Source organism: Myotis nattereri (genome assembly GCF_964212035.1).
Source record: "Myotis nattereri genome assembly, chromosome: 7".
NCBI lineage: Eukaryota > Metazoa > Chordata > Mammalia > Chiroptera > Vespertilionidae > Myotis > Myotis nattereri.
The window spans coordinates 31,935,722-31,952,637 of NC_138082.1; the positions used below are offsets into that span (position 1 = coordinate 31,935,722).

The window sequence follows — 16,916 nt, forward strand, 5'->3', positions numbered from 1 at the left end:
GTCGCTCGCCAGCAGTTCCACCCAAACGCCGGTCCCGCAGCCTTGGCTGAGAGCTGCCGAGCCGCGAGCCCGTGAAAAGCGCGACGCCCGCCCAGTCCCCGAGCCAGGTCCCGAGTCCCCGAGCCGGGTCCCGAGTCCCCGCGTCCCGGATCCGCCGCTATGTCCAGCGAGGAGTTGGCGCGCAAGCTGCAGCGGAGACTGCAGCGCGGGGAAGCTCAGGAGGGCTGCCCGGAGCCCGCATCCCTCGCCGCCGCAGCCCCGGAGCCCGAGCCCGAGCCGCCCGCCGGGACGCCCGCTGCCAGCGCCGACGCCGAGCTGAGCGCGCAGCTGAGCCGACGGCTGCACATCAACGAGGGCGCGGCGCGGCCCCGCCGCTGCAAGGTCTTCAACCCCTACACCGAGTTCCCGGAGTTCAGCCGCCGCCTCATAAAGGACCTGGAGAGCAAGTTCAAACAGTGAGCGCTGCCCTCGCCGTGCGCCCCAGAGGACCCCGAGCCTGGGGACCTGGGAGGGAGAGGAGGGAAGGGGTGGTGGGTCGGCCCTTCTGGCCGGGAGTCCCAGGCTCCGCTCTGATGGGAGGGTGGACAGCGCAGGAATCCCTGGGGTGCCCGCCGCATTTTACTCAGCGCCCCAGGTCCCGCGCGTCCCGAGTCTATGCCGGCGCGGTGGGGAACCCGCCCGGGCCGGGGGCACCGAAAGCAGGGCCCGCACACCCAGCTCAGAAGTGCCCCCCCTGGGGCAGCGAAGCCCAGCTCCCGGGTCCTGGGCCCCCCGGCGGCGACCGCGGGTCCCGCCCCCTCCGCCGCCTCGTTCTGCGATTTGCACCGAAGCACAACTTCTAGGAAACGGAGACGCGCCGCACCTCACCTGCCAGCTTTTATCTCCCCAGGGAGAAATTAGCCCTGTTGTCCTTTATCTTTTAAAATAAAAGAGGAAAGTTATCCTTGGCTGCCGCGCGGGGTCTGATGTACCAACAGAGGCTGAGAACTGGGAGTTGGTTAAACTCTTCGCAGAAGATCAGGACGTTCCTGGAGCGAGCGGGTCCGGGAGCCTCCTGGGGGCGTCGCCTTGTCTCCAGGCGCCTGTCGGAACCCACCCGGCAGCTGGCAGCCGTCCCGCGGGGGGCTCGTTCTTGTCCTGCTGTGTAAGCCCCAGCCGGCGGGGAAGGCAGAGTAGAGAGCCCCCACTAGACGGCCTTGTCCTGGGGCCTCAATTCTCTCAACTGGAGAATGGGAGCAGCAATCGTTCCTGCCCTTCAAGGCCATGAATTATTTTGCACACAGTAAGCTCCTAGCCGAGCTATTAATATTATTTCCAGAATAGGGCCGAGACCAGAAAAATGTCTGGGGGAGCGAGGCCTCCGGCCAGGTCATGCTTGGGGCGTTTTTAAAGCTCTTGGAATGTTTGTCCTCCCGTGGAGGTTCTATTTAAGGGCGCCGTGTGGCCGGCGCCGTGTGGCCCAAGCCTGAGGCTGGGCTGTAGTCCAGCGCCAGCCCCTGTGGGGAGGTCAGCAGAGGCAGGCACCCGGAGGCCACCGGGCCTTTTCCGTTTGCCTGACACCCCAATTTCTGAATCCCTGGCTTCCAGGCACTGTTCTCTGGTGTTCACACCTGATGGGGCAATTAAGGAAAGCTGAGTTGGGGCAAAAGAAATGCCTGCAACTGGGGCAGAGGTGGAAGAACAATCAGTGAGTGGTTTGTCAGAGTCCCTTTGATTTGTTTGGGATTATGCCTTTCGTGGGAAGACCAGTAGTTCCCCCAGTCCAGTTGGATTCAGGGAGGGCATCTTGGGGACCTTCTTCCAGTTGCTTTGCAGTGATTTGGGTTTCATTTATTTATTTTTATTGCTATAATTTTTTTTCCTGCGGAAAAGTCCTTGAGAGGACAAGTTTGTGAGTTGGCTGCCTAAGAGTAACAGAGAGAGTCCCCATAGTAACAAGGCAGTGAGTGGGGTCAGGTATGGCTGGATCCAGGTGCTCAGATGATGCTGGCAGTGCTTTGGTTCTGTTTCTTAAGCCAGCTACCTCTCTTTTGTGCATGTCCAGGCCCTCCCTCCCCTGCCCCACTCTCAGGCAACCCAGACCCTACAAAAACAAGGATTCCTTGGCCCACCCCCTGAGCTTCCACAAACTTAAACACCTCCACCTGAGCTAATGAGCACCCTGCAGGTGCTTCTCCCAGTTTCCCACATCTGGGAGCAGCTGAAACTTCGCTCTCCCTACCTCACCAAGGTCAGGGGCTCCTCTGGCTGGGAGATTTTATCACTTAAGTGTTCATCCACCCTCGGTGCCTAGAACATGCAGAGACTGTAGTTGATAGACAACCCCCTCATCTTTTTTTTTTTTAATTAAATCTTTATTGTTCAGATTATTACATTTGTTCCTCTTTTTTTCCTCCCATAACTCCCCTCCTCCCAGTTCCCACCCCACCCTCCGCCCTCACTCCCCACCCACTGTCCTCATCCATAGGTGCACGATTTTTGTCCAGTCTCTTCCCGCATCTCCCACACCCCTTTCCCCCCCAAGAATAGTCAGTCCATTCCCTTTCTATGTCCCTGATTCTATTATAATCACCAGTTCATTCTGTTCATCAGATTATTTATTCACTTGATTCTTAGATTCACTTGTTGATAGATGCATATTTGTTGTTCATAATTTGTATCTTTACCTTTTTCTTCTTCTTCCTCTTCTTAAAGGATACCTTTCAGCATTTCATATAATACTGGTTTGGTGGTGATGAACTCCTTTAGCTTTTCCTTATCTGTGAAGCTCTTTATCTGACCTTCAATTCTGAATGATAGCTTTGCTGGATAAAGTAATCTTGGTTGTAGGTTCTTGGCATTCATCACTTTGAATATTTCTTGCCACTCCCTTCTGGCCTGCAAAGTTTCTGTTGAGAAATCAGCTGACAGTCGTATGGGTATTCCCTTGTAGGTAACTGAGTTTCTTTCTCTTGCTGCTTTTAAGATTCTCTCTTTGTCTTTTGCTCTTGGCATTTTAATTATGATGTGTCTTGGTGTGGTCCTCTTTGGATTCCTTTTGTTTGGGGTTCTCTGTGCTTCCTGGACTTGTAAGTCTATTTCTTTCACCAGGTAGGGGAAGTTTTCTGTGATTATTTCTTCAAATAGGTTTTCAATATCTTGGTCTCTCTCATCTTCTGGCACCCCTATAATTCGGATGTTGGTACGCTTGAAGCTGTCCCAGAGGCTCCTTACACTATCTTTGTATTTTCGGATTCTTTTTTCATTTTGCTTTTCTGGTTGGATGTTTTTTGCTTCTTCGCATTTCAAATCTTTGACTTGATTCTTGCGCTCCTCTGGTCTGCTGTTGGGAGTCTGTATAATATTCTTTATTTCAGTCAGGGTATGCTTAATTTCTAGTTGGTTCTTTATCACAACATCGAGGGTCTCATTAGATTTCTTGCAGATCTCATTAAGTTTATCGGCAGTTTCTAGAAGATTATTGAAAGACCTTAAAAGTGTGGTTCTGAATTCTATATCCTCCACCGACATTTGTGTCCTGTTTCTTTGTCTCCGCATTTTTTATGCTTTCTTGGTGCACCCCCTAGTGGTCTTTGTGCGCAGTCTTGTTGTAGTTAAGCCTTGATTGTTGTAGTTAATACTGGGGGTGATTTGACCTCCAGGCCAACTGGCTGTGAGAATCCGACACCCCCCTCATCTTATGAAAGGGCCTTGACTACACCAACCCAGGCAGGCAACAAATCCCCAAATGCCAAGCCCCACTGTCACCTTCCCAGATGGGAGGGGCCCATAGCCTGCCTGCCCCAATATGGGCAAGGGCAGCAGGGTGCAGGCCTCCCACCCCCCTGTGCTGACAGGCTCCAGCGGAGAAGGTCCCAGAGCCAGCTGGCCATCCAGAGGGAGCTCAAGGTGGTAGGAAAGCCGGAAGACCAGAGGGTGGCAGTGGGTGCTGGCCGCTCTGCCTTGATAGTCACATGGTGCTCTCCCTGTCTGTGTCTTCACGTGGCCTTCTTATAAGGACACTAGTCATTGGATTTATGGCCCACCCTAATCCAGTGTGATTTCATTTTAATTTATTACATCTGCAAACTCTGTTTCCAAATAAAGTCACATTCTGAGGTTCTGGATGACCATGAATTTTGGGGGGACCCTATTCAACCCATTACTGTGCGTGAGCAGAGATACCCAGACCATGGGGCATGATGATTGCCTCCTCCCCACCTTCCGGGGGGTATGAGGAAAGTCTGTTCAAGGATGCCCTCAGATTTAGGAACGTCAGACTCTTAGCCAATTTAGGTTATCTGAGTGAGCTAGGAAGGTCAGAGACCTAACCGAAGCCAGGATGATCCCACCCTCAACAGAAGAGACTCAGTCTTCCCATAGCTCAATCCTAATTCAAACGGAGTTGCCATCTAACTACGAAAACAAAGCCAAACCAATCGAACCCCCACTGGTGCCAGAGTGCAATTACTTTCAGTAGGAATTTTACTTTTAATCAGAGTTTCTAGATCCAGATTCTGATGTCACTTTGGAGTTTGCTCAGAACCTGACTTGACCGGTACAGAGCATGCTCATTCTTTCGTTCGGGGCTAGAGAGATTCAAGCAGATACTGCAAAACATGCTTTGAACTTTTAAAGGTGATTTCTTGTATTTAAAAGTATTTTGCCTGGGGATTTCTTACATTTTTCAAGATTAAAAAAACACACGCACACACCAAACAACTGGATTCTTCCTTCACGGCTTGTGAGCATGTTGGGTTCTTGGCATGGGGTCATTTGTCTTTGTATCCTGGCTCCTCAATGGTGAGTTGTAGAATAAAGAGAATTTTCTAATGAGTGTGGGAAGCCAGCGGCGTCATCGGCCAGGCCAGAGAAAGTTCCCTCTCCATTTCCAAGTGTGTTACTAGATAGCCTGAGCCTACAGAATAGTGGCCTGATTTTAAACGAAGAGTGAGAAGGCCCAGAAGAAACTGACTCTACAGTGTGTGTCCAGGACTGTAATAGGAGCTGGCGGAGTGGTCAAGGTTAGACAGGAAATTTCAATTACCCTGGAACTTAGCCAGGGGCCTCTTTCAAAGGGGGAGGTAACGAGGGCAGCCACTTAAGGGCAGGACCCAAATGCAACATCTGAAAATGCAGCTGTGATGTGTTTGCAGCATTTTAAAAGCCTGTGTTTCAATTCCCCGAAGAGAGGGTGGGAAGAGGAGCATTTGGCTATGGGAAAGTTGTGTTTTTATTAAGAATCCGAAATGATGATGTCATGGACACCCTGCCAACAACCAATTCCCGGGTCACCATTGAACCCCGAAAAGATGAGGTTGTCTTGGAACCCTTCATACCTTGTCTTCCCCCCACCCCTAGTTTTCTTTTCTCCTCCCTCTCTGAGGGCGGGAGAAAGGGAGTGTGGGAGCAGAGGGATTTTGCCGAAGAGGTGAAAGGAGCCTTCTTAAGGAGGTTTGTACTGGGGGCTAGAGGTGATGTGCTTCACCCAAACTCATCCACATCTTTTGAGTGAATTGACCTTAAAGATTGGAAAGGAGAAGCAAATAAATGGAAGTTGAGTGCTTTTCCCTCCTTAGGGAAGGAGGACTTCTGACCTGCCTGTAGCTGCGGTCACAGGGATGCCCTTGGATTTGAAATTCTCTCACCTGCACTGGATTTGCACGTTGAACTGCTCTGGGTGAAGGTGGGGTGAGGGAACCCAGGGCTTGTTTGAATTCCTGGGGGGTGTTCAGCCAGAACCCAGGCTGGCTTCTGTTTCAGGGCCTTGGTCTCTGGCAGAAAGACAGCGTGACTTGGAACTGTTCCTTCGCTCAGTGAGCGCTGCTTGTTTTTATTTGCCAGCATGCGTGATGAGCGTGATGTGGGAGGGGCTCCTGAGGTCCACAGCGCCTGGCAGTTCTTTCTTTGCTGGAGTTTCTTCCCTCCTCTCTCTCAGAAGTGCCCTCCACCCTCCTTATTACAGAGCCATCTCATTTTATGAGAATTTGAAATTGAGTGAGTTATTAAAGCCTTACATTATGTAAAAAAAAAAAAAAAAAAAAAAAAAGTTAACAAGTGCCTGATTCAAGGTTGTACCATCCAAGGGACTCAAACTTGATTTATACTCTCAGCCCTGTGGTTTCCCCTACCTCAGTCTAACTAGGAAATAGAAATACCTTCTCCACTGAGTTTGGGGTGTCTGGTTTACACGGGGCTACATCATGCTTGGTTTTGCAGCATGGCTGAGCCAGTGGGTCTCGGGAGCTGGGGACTGCCAGGCTGGTCTGCCTCAGGGAAGACGTGCTGAGGTTAGGAGCCCAGCACACCCTCTAGGTTTTGTGAATGTTTGCTTTTAGCTTGTTGTTTCATGAATGTGCAACTCAGGTACCCTTGGGCCACAACCTTTTGCAGTGAGGATTCAGGGTCTGGAGAAGGGGCCATGCACAAATGGATATACTAGACAAGAAATATAAATTTAGAAGGCATGGGGGAACCAGGTGGAGACCTACTCTTTAGTGGAGTGGCTCCCCAAATCTTAGGACCCATAGCTTTTTATTCACACATTTTCCCTTTAGCAAACCAAACAGACATATCAGTGGTAAGGTTTGGTAAACAATAAAGGATTATCAGGTTAGGGCAGTGGTTGGCAAACTGCGGCTCGCAAACCGCTGCTCGCGAGCCACTTGCAGCTCCTTTGCCCCTTGAGTGTGGCTCTTCCACAAAATACCGGCTCTTCCACAAAATACCAACTTCTGCACATGGGCCACGAAGTTTCAATCGCTCTGTACATGCGTGCCCGCACGTGGTATTTTGTGAAAGAGCCACACTCAAGGGGCCAAAGAGCCACATGTGGCTCGAAAGCTGCGGTTTGCCAACCACAGGGTTAGGGGATTGCCTTCAGCCATTTGGTCAGCAGCAGGGTAATACAGGGGTCCTCAAACTTTTTAAACAGGGGGCCAGTTCACTGTCCCTCAGACCGTTGGAGGACCAGACTATAGTTTAAAAAAAAACTATGAACAAATTCCTGTGCACACTGCACATATCTTATTTTGAAGTAAAAAAAACAAAACGGGAACAAATACAATATTTGTGTTTGCATGTGGCCCGCGGACCGTAGTTTGAGGACCCCTGGGGTAATACAATGCTGATTCTCAGCCCTTGCTGAATATCAGAGTCCATCAACCTTCTGATAGACTTCTCGCATTTATATGTTAACTACTTGTTGGTCTTTGCCTCCAGCACCCTTGCACACTGACACATGCCTATATGCATGCTGACATCCATGCTCTTTCTCACATACCCTCTCACGCACTCACAATGCTTGGCCTCCACCGCATTTTGCGGTCCTCCTGGAAAAAGCCTCTATAGCCTCCTGCTTCTGTTTCCCTTGAGTGTTGATGATCGAGGGCACCCCTGGTCCTAAATCCTAGATGCTCCTTGGGAGGCTTCTGTACAGGGACATCTGAGTTGTTAGAGCCTGACCCGGAATCTAACCAGCAACCTTCGGTGCCCAGTAGGACGGTACGATGCCCACCAACTGAGCCACACCAGTCAGAGCTCAACAAACTTAACAGCAACTCAGATTTAACATGATGCTGCTTGACAGGGAGGAAAGCAAGTCCTGGAAAAGTCACCCACCACCCATGTACAAGACACCCCAGGAAGCCTAGCAAACCCTGCAAGGATGCATTCTGCTGCCTTCATGGCAGGAGGTCCTGGTATTTCTGGACACAGTCAGAGAAGAGCAGCCAGACAGTATTGGGAAGGAATTCAAACTGAGGCTTCTGGAGCCAGAGGATGGGGGCTGAGAGCTTTGAAGCATTGGGGAGGACCTGTGTGACCTCAGAGGGCAGAAGGTGGGCCACATGATTCCATGTGGTCTCACTCCTCCTTCCTCTCTTCTGGTCATTGGCCTGGGGTTTCCCTCGCTGGGGCTAACCTCAGTTCCTGAGGGGGAAAAGAGGCAGAAGCTGGGGTCCCCAGTGTGCCGTACTGCACCCTCAGAAGGGTTGCCTTGGTGTTACTTCCCCTGAGAGGGGGTCCAAGATGTGCTTGAGCCAGGCTACGGTCAAGCTCTGAAAGGGCTTAAAAACTCCAGATGGAAAGGAAGACTTGGTGGCACAGCAACCTTGGCCTTGGGTGTCTGCCTCCTTGAGCCCCTTGGTCCCTCCCCTCAAGCCTTCAGTTCCTCTGAAACATCTCCTCCAAGGGGTTTAGGACCCGTTTCCCCAGACATAGTTGAGACCCATTGGTTTGAAGAGAAAGAGGAGATTAGAATCTCACAGCTTAAAGAAAACACATTTTTTCCATTATAAAAGTATGTTTCCTGTTTAAATTTCCTTGTAAAATAGTGGAGATATTTATGTACGACTTCAAGAACGGAAGCCTCATGCTGTTCTGTTCCCGAGGGGTCACCGCCAACAGTTTAGGTGTCTGTTCCTAAACAGGAATGCTGAGCCCGCCTCTGCCGTCCTGTCACGTGGTAGGAGGGAGGCCTTTGGCTCAAGTGGCAGAAAACCCTGCCCCGAGCTCACTGATCAGTAAAGAAATGCCTCAGCTCACGTGACAGGGATCCAGAGGACAAGGAGGCCCTTGGGCCTGTTGGCTGCTTCCATCAAGGACTAGGGCCCGGTCCTTCTCTGCCGCCTGCCACTTTCTCTGTTGGCTTTATCTGTGTGCTGATAGCAAGATGACAAGGCTCCCCAAGTCACATCTAGGCAGGAAAGACCTGGGGTTCTTCTAAACAATGAGGAAATCTTTCCCAAGTCTTCCCCTCAGCCAGCCTCTGGCATCCCATGGCCAGCACTGGGTCATGGGCCCACCCAGCCAAGTGACTACCCAGAGGAAGGTGATGACCATGATGGGACCACAACAGGGCTCCCTTCCCTGCGGGGCCAGTCCCCGTCCACAATGGTAGCTCTGTCATTGAGGAAGGGAAGGGGCCCCCTGTGTCCTTTGGGGTCTGTTCCTGAGCAGGGTGCTGTGGCTCTCTTCTGTCCCTCTGTGATTTTGTGTACATGAGAGGGGCTTAGACACAGGCTTGGATTCCAGACACCAGGTAGCAAGCAGCCCATTCCCAGGGGCTCCTGAGTGCCTGAGTGTAGAGGTCATTTCTCTGGGACACTCACTCCTGCTGTTTTAGTGGAGACCCTTATGGTTTCTCTCTGCCTGTGGTTGTGGATCCCTGGCAGCTGGGAGCACTGTGTGTATGTTTCGGGGGTGGAGGATGTGTTTCTGTGTCAACATTCCCTCGGCCAACTCTCAGCAAAACTGCTTTTGCCCGAAGTAGTCCTTTTACCTTACCGAGAGCCTGGCGTTGCGGGACCCGCCACCCGGCCTCTGCATCTGGAGCCAACTGGCTTCCTGGGGCAAATTGATCAGTGACACTCCTCACCTGCTTTGTCTTTGAAAACTCTTTGCTGATGCCTCCCCCGCTTCTCTCTCTTCTCTCCCCAAACCTCCTTTACTTTCTGTCATCACCAGTCTCTGAGTTCCTCCCTTTGGAAGGGGCTGCAGAGGGAGAGTTGGTGAGTGCGTGGGGCCAGCCACCATCTTTGGCTGGGAGTCGAGTGCATGGAGGGCCCTCATTCCTTTCAGCGCTGCCTGGGGTTCTGTTGCCAGGGCCCCTTCTCGGCATGGAGGCCTTTGTGCAGGCGTGGGTGGATGGGTGTGGGGGTGTCTGGCCTGGTTTTATCTTCTTTTCATCTCAGCCTGGGCACCCCCCGTGTTGGCTGAATGAAGGTACATTCTTTGCTTTTGGAGGTGAGGACCGGGTTGCCAGTGCCAGCAGCAGTCTCCTTGGACAGTTCCTGGTTCCAGGCCAGCGGGAGCCTTGGGGAAGTAGGGACAGGACAGAGCAGCGATTCCTTCCAGCCTCGCTGGGGCCTGATTCTGAAGGGCTGACCCCACCTCTGGTGGCTGGTGTGGCTGCACGGCCTCTCACCACGCAAGGCCGCCCCTGGGTCACCGACAGGCCGTTTAGCCCTTTTCCGGCGTGGACCTGGTTTGTGAAAATAGGAGGACGTACTTGGGGCTTTCATACTGTCATGTGCCCAGGGCTGGCCCCTCTACCCCATCCTGGTGGGAATGGCAGGGGGAACCGAGGGCTGCAGCTGGTCCCAGCTCTGGGGTTAGACACTCTGTGGACCCGCAGCCCCACCCAGCACTGCTCACTGAACACCCATTGTGCCTGGGACAGTGGCCCCAGCCATTACCTCTCCAACAAGAAGATCTGGCTGCTGACCACCCTAGCTCTGTGCTCAAAGGACCTGGTGAACTCTGTCCTGGCCTTGGAGAGTTGCTGTCCCCGATCCTGCCTACTCTGCCCCTCCCTAAATGCCTCATGCTTGCCCCACCCCACCCTGCCCTACCTACAAAGGCCAATTTTACTGAGCACTGGGCTCCCCAACACCACCTAACAACCATTGCTTACAGAGCACCTACTGTGTGCAGGCACTGTTTTTAGCATTTACACATCAGAATCACTGAGATGGGTACTGTTATCATCCCCCGTTTACAGGTGAGGAAACTGAGACACAGAGAAGCTAAGTAACTTGCCCAATGTCACACATGGTGTAAGTGGTGTGATTGGAACCCAGGCAGCCTGCACTCTTGTCCCCTGTGCCAATGAGCTTCTCTCGTTAATTAATATCATTCCATCTCCAGCTTCTTAGGCTCCAAATCTCAGCTGTCCTGGCAACGCCACCTCCATAGAGAGGTGGGGCCACGTGTGGCACAGCTTCTGCCGGCTTCCTGCCCTCCAGACCTCACTGGACCACCTGCCCTAGGCCGGGGCAGCTTCCTCCTAGACCAGTGATGGCGAACCTATGACACGCGTGTCAGAGGTGACACGCGAACTCATTTTTTTGGTTGATTTTTCTTTGTTAAATGGCATTTAAATATATAAAATAAATATCAAAAAGATAAATCTTTGTTTTACTATGGTTGCAAATATCAAAAAATTTCTATATGTGACACGGCACCAGAGTTAAGTTAGGGTTTTTCAAAATGCTGACACGCCGAGCTCAAAAGGTTCGCCATCACTGCCCTAGACTGTCCTCCTCCCATCCATCCTCTTGCCAGAGCCCAGACCTCATTACCTTGTTTTCTGTTTCAGAACCTTTGGGGACAACATACAACATTTGGTAGCTCCCTATTGCCCACGGAACAAAGTCCAGACTCCTCATGAGCACCTCAAGGCCAGGCCCCGCTGGCTATTGCATTCCTCTCCCGCCGGTTCCCCCAGCCTGGTCCTCCTCTTGCGGGCCTGATGGCCCCCCACAGCCTCTCTCCCACACCCCGCATTGTCTAATTGGTAACACTTAGTTATTATTATAGAACTGTCCGTTATTGTTGATTTTGTGAGGTTCCCCTCCCTCTCCATAGGGTTTGCCCTGGGAAGGCAGGGGTGGGTCTTTGTGGTTGTGTGGCTAACTTCTTCCTCCAGGCCCCCGGTCACCCCAGGGCCATTGGAGGGCAGGGGTGCCTTGACCCCAGCAGAGGGTCTCCTCTGGAGCTGCACTGAGGCCCTAATTAGTGCCCCAGGGGAGCTGGGCAGCTCCCAGGGCTGCCAGAGGAATGGGAGCTCTCAATGAGGTAGCACAGTTCCTTCTAGCAGTGACACGGACCGCGTGCCACACGGGCACACGCCTGTAAGTGAGATGTGGAAAAAGGTAAGTGACCACCTTCTCAGGTTGTCCCCAAGATCGCGTGACTACTTGGTGTGCGGTCACAGCCTTAATTAGGTCACTCCAGTTCCAGCCCCATGTTCTTTCCACTAAGGGAGCTGCAGGTCCCTCTGGCCCCGGCAGGGCCGCTGGATTTAAGGTGGTGCCAGCCCAGAGCAGGGACACAGGAGAAGGACTGGCCGGCAGGGAAGCAGTGGGTGGAGAGCCAGGCTCTGAGGGCGGCAGCCAGGTGCTCTTCCTCCCCGTTTGGAGCCATAGCCTCGTCCTCCACTGCCCACTTCAGCTGGGCCTGCGGCCCCGGCCTCCCCCGAGACTTGTGCCTCCCCTGGCTATTTTCCTCCCAGACTCCTCCTGGTCTTGGGGGCCAAGAGGGGCGAGGCACTGCAGGGGCTGCCCCAGGCCTGACCAAGTCTGGGTATGAAAACCCCCGGCTGTTTGGGGGCACCTGTCCCCCGAGACTCACAGGGCTCCTGGGAATTCCCAGAGCTGGGTTTCCAGTGGCTCCTCTGCCTGGTTGTCTGGCCCCTCAGGACTTTTACGGGGCAAGTTGGGACCTAAGGGGAGGCACCCCCTTACTGCTCACTCACAGCAAAGAACCCACCATCAACCGGCTCGACATCCCTGATCAGAAGAGCCTTTACCCTCCCCTCCCCCTATCAGCCTTTGTCCAGAGAGGCTTCCCTTGGGACCCGACTGTGGAGTCCTCACAGCCTTGGTCCTTTCGTCTCACCTCCTTTCTGGATGGATTGCTTGGAACTCAAGATTCCCAGATCCACTCACCCCATGCCCCTGTCCCCAAACAGTCTCCAGCCCATATTTGCCCAAACCCAGCAAGAGTGTGCCCCAATTTCCAAAGGACTAAGGGGAGGCCCCAGGATGAGGGTCTTTCTCTTAAAGAGATAATAGCAACCAAAACTAGAAAAGTGAGCCCTCATTGATAAGCTGAGAGTTTATCTGACTTCCTTTCATTTTGGCAACAACTAGACAAAGGAGGAAATGGAAGCTCAGAGAGTTCGAGTAACTTGCCCAGGGACACACAGCACATGAGGTCACCAGGGGTTTGAGCCAGGGGAGTCTGACCCCAGGAGCACAGTCCCAGCCACTGCTGCCTTCCACCTTCCTCGGGGGGAGCCCCTCCAGGCTCCAGGAGGAGGAATTGTTACTGTTACACGTGCGTTGCTGAGTCAGAAGCTTTCCAGGGCTCTTCCCTCTGCACCCCACCTTTCAGTTCCTTCGTGGTCAGAGGGTATTTGTGCCTTCAGTGTGGCTGAAATACTGCACCACTGACCTGTTATGGCATTGTCTCTGGCATGTTCCTTTGGGGATGGCTGTGGGGACTGGTTTGCTTTGTTTCCATTCTGGGTTGCTGGCATCAGCAGGAGGGTTTGCATTGAGGTCTTCCCACTATTGAGTTATGGCATCCAGTTTAAGAGCATGAGGCTGGGGGTTAGGGGGCTTGGTGCAGCGAGCTGCTGTCCTGTGCCATCACCCCTTGCCATCTCCCTTCCTGAATCCATGTGGCAGTCCCCGGTAGGGCCACTCCCCGGCATGCATTTGGGACTAAGTAGATTTCCCTGACTGCACTGAAGCCTGAGTAGCAGCTGCCTGACTCTGCCTCCCCTCTGCTGAGCACACAGTGGGTGTTCTGTAGCGGGGGAGCTCAGCTCTGCCCCACTTTAAAAAAATTTTTTTTTAATTGATTTTAGAGGAAGGGAAAGAGAGAGAGAGAGACATTTGTTGTTCTACTTATTTATGCATTCATTGGTTGATTCTTATATGTGCCTGACCAGGGATTGAACCCACAACCTTGGTGTATCGGGACAATGCTCCAATAAAGTAAGCTATCCGGCCAGGGCTGCCCCCACTTTTCTTTAAGAGCTTTCAGACACCGCGTATGATGTGTGGAACTACAGGGTGCTGTGGCTGACGGTGGGGACAAGACCCAGCCTCCACTGGGCTCCTGCAGCCTGTCAAGAGGTTGGCCTTGTGCCAGAAAAGGAAGGAATTGGCCACAATGAGAACCCGCAGCACTGGCTGTGCACAGAACAGGTGAAGCTGGTGTTCACCTGTAGCCGGTACCACTCCCACCTCACCATTGCCCCCGCTGCATCCCTCCATGGCTAGGACTACTACGTGGCATTCCCCAACTGGGCCCCCTGCCTTAGCCTGCTCATCCCCACCCCCCAAAAATCCATTCTGCACACAGAGCTGAGAGGCCTTTCCGAAACAGCTATCTGATGTTGCGTCTCTGCCTCAAACTCTTTGAGGGTCGTCCCCTGTTGCCCTTTGACAGACACAACTCTCCCAGAATGCTTTGTGAGAGCTGGCCCTCTGCCCCCTTCTGGGACATCCTGGCCTCTCTGGACTAGATGGGTGATGGTGGCTCCCTTTCAGCACATTTGCTCCCCTGTCCCAGCCACCTCCTTCCACTCCAGCTCTGCCCAAGTTCCGGCCTTATCACAGCTCAACTGTCTCTTTGTACCTCTGCTTCCCGCTGGGACTGGTCTTTGTGCGTTCCTCCTGCTTGGGAGTGGCCCCAGGTAGCTAGGAGCCTGGTGGTGAGTGAGAGGGTGAATAGAACTTGACAAAGCCGGGAGCTCATTCGACAAAGCTGGCTGGGAGCAGCCTGATTGGAAATCAAAGACTTTGGGCTCAAGCTTTTGTACTTAACTCCTGCGAGTCCCCCGGGCCCTTGCTCAGAGCCTGCTTACTCTTACTTTGCAAGCAGTGGTAACACACTTGGAGATCTGGTTTCCCTGCAGCAAGCAGGAAGGAAAGGAGGAAGGAAGGAGCAGCAGATGAGTTGACAGCTGGGAGGTGGAGGGGGACCCACACAAAGACTAGGAAACCAGAGACTAAGGATGGGCAGCCAGGGGAGTCTGGAGGAGGAGGGACCGTCCTGTGACTTGGGGAGTCCGGAGGCTCATGTGGATAGGCCCAGTTAGGGATCCGCGCAGTGAGAAGGTGGGGCGTTGGGGGGGCAGCCCAGGAAAGGCCACTCACCTTGGGGATAGTCTGGCACAGTGCCTTTCTCCTACTTGAAAGAGCCTGGGCGCCAGCAGGAGTCATAGAAACGCAGGTTCTGATCCAGCAGGTCTGGGGCGGGGCCTGATATTACATTTCTAACGATCCTGGGTGACCTGGTCCAGGGACCACACTTTGAGTAGCCAGCCCCTGCCTGTTTGAAATACATAATTTCCATACAAGGCCTTTTGAAAGAAAAGTGGGGGTGTTCCGATGTCCTGGTGGGGTCTGAGGCATGATCCCCCAACACTAAGGCATTTTCTGGGGCACTGCCACCCCCCTGAGAGCCCCCTTCTGAGGGGTCCCTGGGGAGTTTCTGATGGCTGAGCTTTCAGACAAAAGCTGGCGGCTTCTTTCTTCCATTAAGGCAAGATTATTTGTGTGCTGAAAACCAAGAAAACCCAGGGGCTCCGCACAGTGGGAGCCCAGTGATTCGTGGAAAGAGGAGCTGCCAGCTCTGGGCCCACATTGGAAGCTGGCCCTCGCTCCCTTGCTAGGGCCTTTGGTGGGGTGAGGACTAGGCATCACTGGCCCCTCTGGCCAGGCTGGGGGCTTTTCTAGGTCATAGGCACACACAGCTGTGTGTTCAGAGATCTCAGCCTGGCCCTGCTGACCTACCCCAGTCAGTAAAGAGTGGGCCCTTGGGAGCAGACCTAATCCCCTGACATAGGATGGCTGGGCGGGGTCCCTCACTAAGGGCTGGTGGAGACTGAGCGCAGGGAGCCCCGCGGGCTGTGGATTTGGGTTCCCTGCCGAATGCTAAGATGGTGGAACCTGTCTGAGGCCTGGTTGGGTGTGGGCAGCAATGCAGAGCAGAAGCCCTGGAAGCTGTCGGCTTCCTCTTCGTGGCTGCAGACAGGCACTGCTTTTAGAAATAGCTCCCTCGCGCTGGCTGCTTCCCAGGTGCAGGGGCCAGTGCCGGCGTCTTATCTCCGTCTGGCCCCTCTCCCACCCTGCACGGCACAGATGGCTCTCACACCCAGTCTGCAGAGGGCCCCCAGCCCAGGCCTCTCCCAAGTGAGTGGCAGGGCTGGGCTTGAACCCGGCCTGTGTCAGCAGGGCCATCCTCCTTGCTGCTCGGACCAGAGACTCTCCCTGACAAAACCTGGAGAGTAGGCAGATGACAGGGACTGAGGACATTTTAAAGATTTAAAAATATATTTATTTATATGTGTGTTTTTTCAATTGATCTCAGAGAGTGGAAGGGAGAGGGAGAGAGAGATAGAAACATCAACGATGAGAGAGAATCATCCATCCACTGCCTCCTGCAGGCCCCCTACCCGATTGAACCTGCAAGCCCGGCAAGTGCCCTGACTGGGAGTCCACTGTCAACCTTTTGGTGCACAGGACCACGCCCAACCCACTGAACCACGCTGGCCAGGGCAGGACTGAAGACATTTTAAAGCAAAAACGTGGGGAAAGGTCACCAATCCCGAGGAGGGCTAGAGGGAAGCCCCAGGAAACACAAAAGGGTGCTAGGTTTGGGGATTACATGTGGTTTTTCTTTAATACCCTGGGTTGTCTTTAATAAGAAAAGGCTGGGTTAAAATTTAAATTATAGAAAGAAAGGAGCTAAGGTATTAGTAGTGGGGAGCCAAGGGCTTAAGGGAATTCTAATAATCCTGCAAGCATTTGAAAGATGTAAACTGTGGGGAGGAAAAGGACATGTTTTGATGGTTTGAAATGGTGGGGGTGTGAATGCAGGTTTAGGCCAGGCTTGTAGAGAGAGAGAAGGCCCCAGCTACGCTGGGCTGGGACTCTGCCTGCGGGGCCTCACCGGGCCATGGTTGCCCTCCCTCTCCAGGCCCTCCCCTTCCAGGTTCCCCTGTGACCTGGTCCCACATCCCAGTGCTGGGAAGTGACATCTGTCTCCAGGGGCAATGCCTGGCAGGTGGCCCTGCCGATTGGGCAGTGCGGGTGGGCCCGACTCGGGCAGGTTGTTCTAGGTGCTGTTTCCTTTTCTCAGGGCTGGATTCCAATGGCAAGGAACGTGATAGCATTTTCATGGGGCAGGCAGCAAAAGAGTTTTCTAGAATAAGGAGGACATATCCAACTTCATTCGCCTTCCCACAGGCCCCAGTGTGCTGGAAGATGAGCGATTTTCAGCGGCCTTGTCTAAAGGGGCTTCCACATTGCAGTTGCTTGAGAAGAGGGCCTCTGAGCACATTAAGGAAGATAGTTGGACCCTGTGGGCCAGCCTGGGCACCTCCCCTCAGGGTCTGCACCTCCAGCACCTGTAGCCAC

The 16,916-nt window shown here is 53.3% G+C and overlaps 1 protein-coding gene across 2 annotated transcripts in view; it reads left to right on the plus strand.

Annotated features, from left to right (window-relative positions):
* The window catches only part of EFHD1 (EF-hand domain family member D1), a 40,872-nt gene continuing 23,956 nt past the window's right edge, over window positions 1-16,916 (plus strand). Inside the window, exon 1 of one of the 2 annotated variants that reach the window (XM_081096263.1) lies at window positions 1-455. In XM_081096263.1, the coding sequence (XP_080952389.1) occupies window positions 160-455 (296 nt within the window). In that variant the 5' untranslated portion in view covers window positions 1-159. The remainder of the gene's footprint in view (window positions 456-16,916) is intronic. The other variant, XM_081096264.1, reaches the window with a different exon arrangement.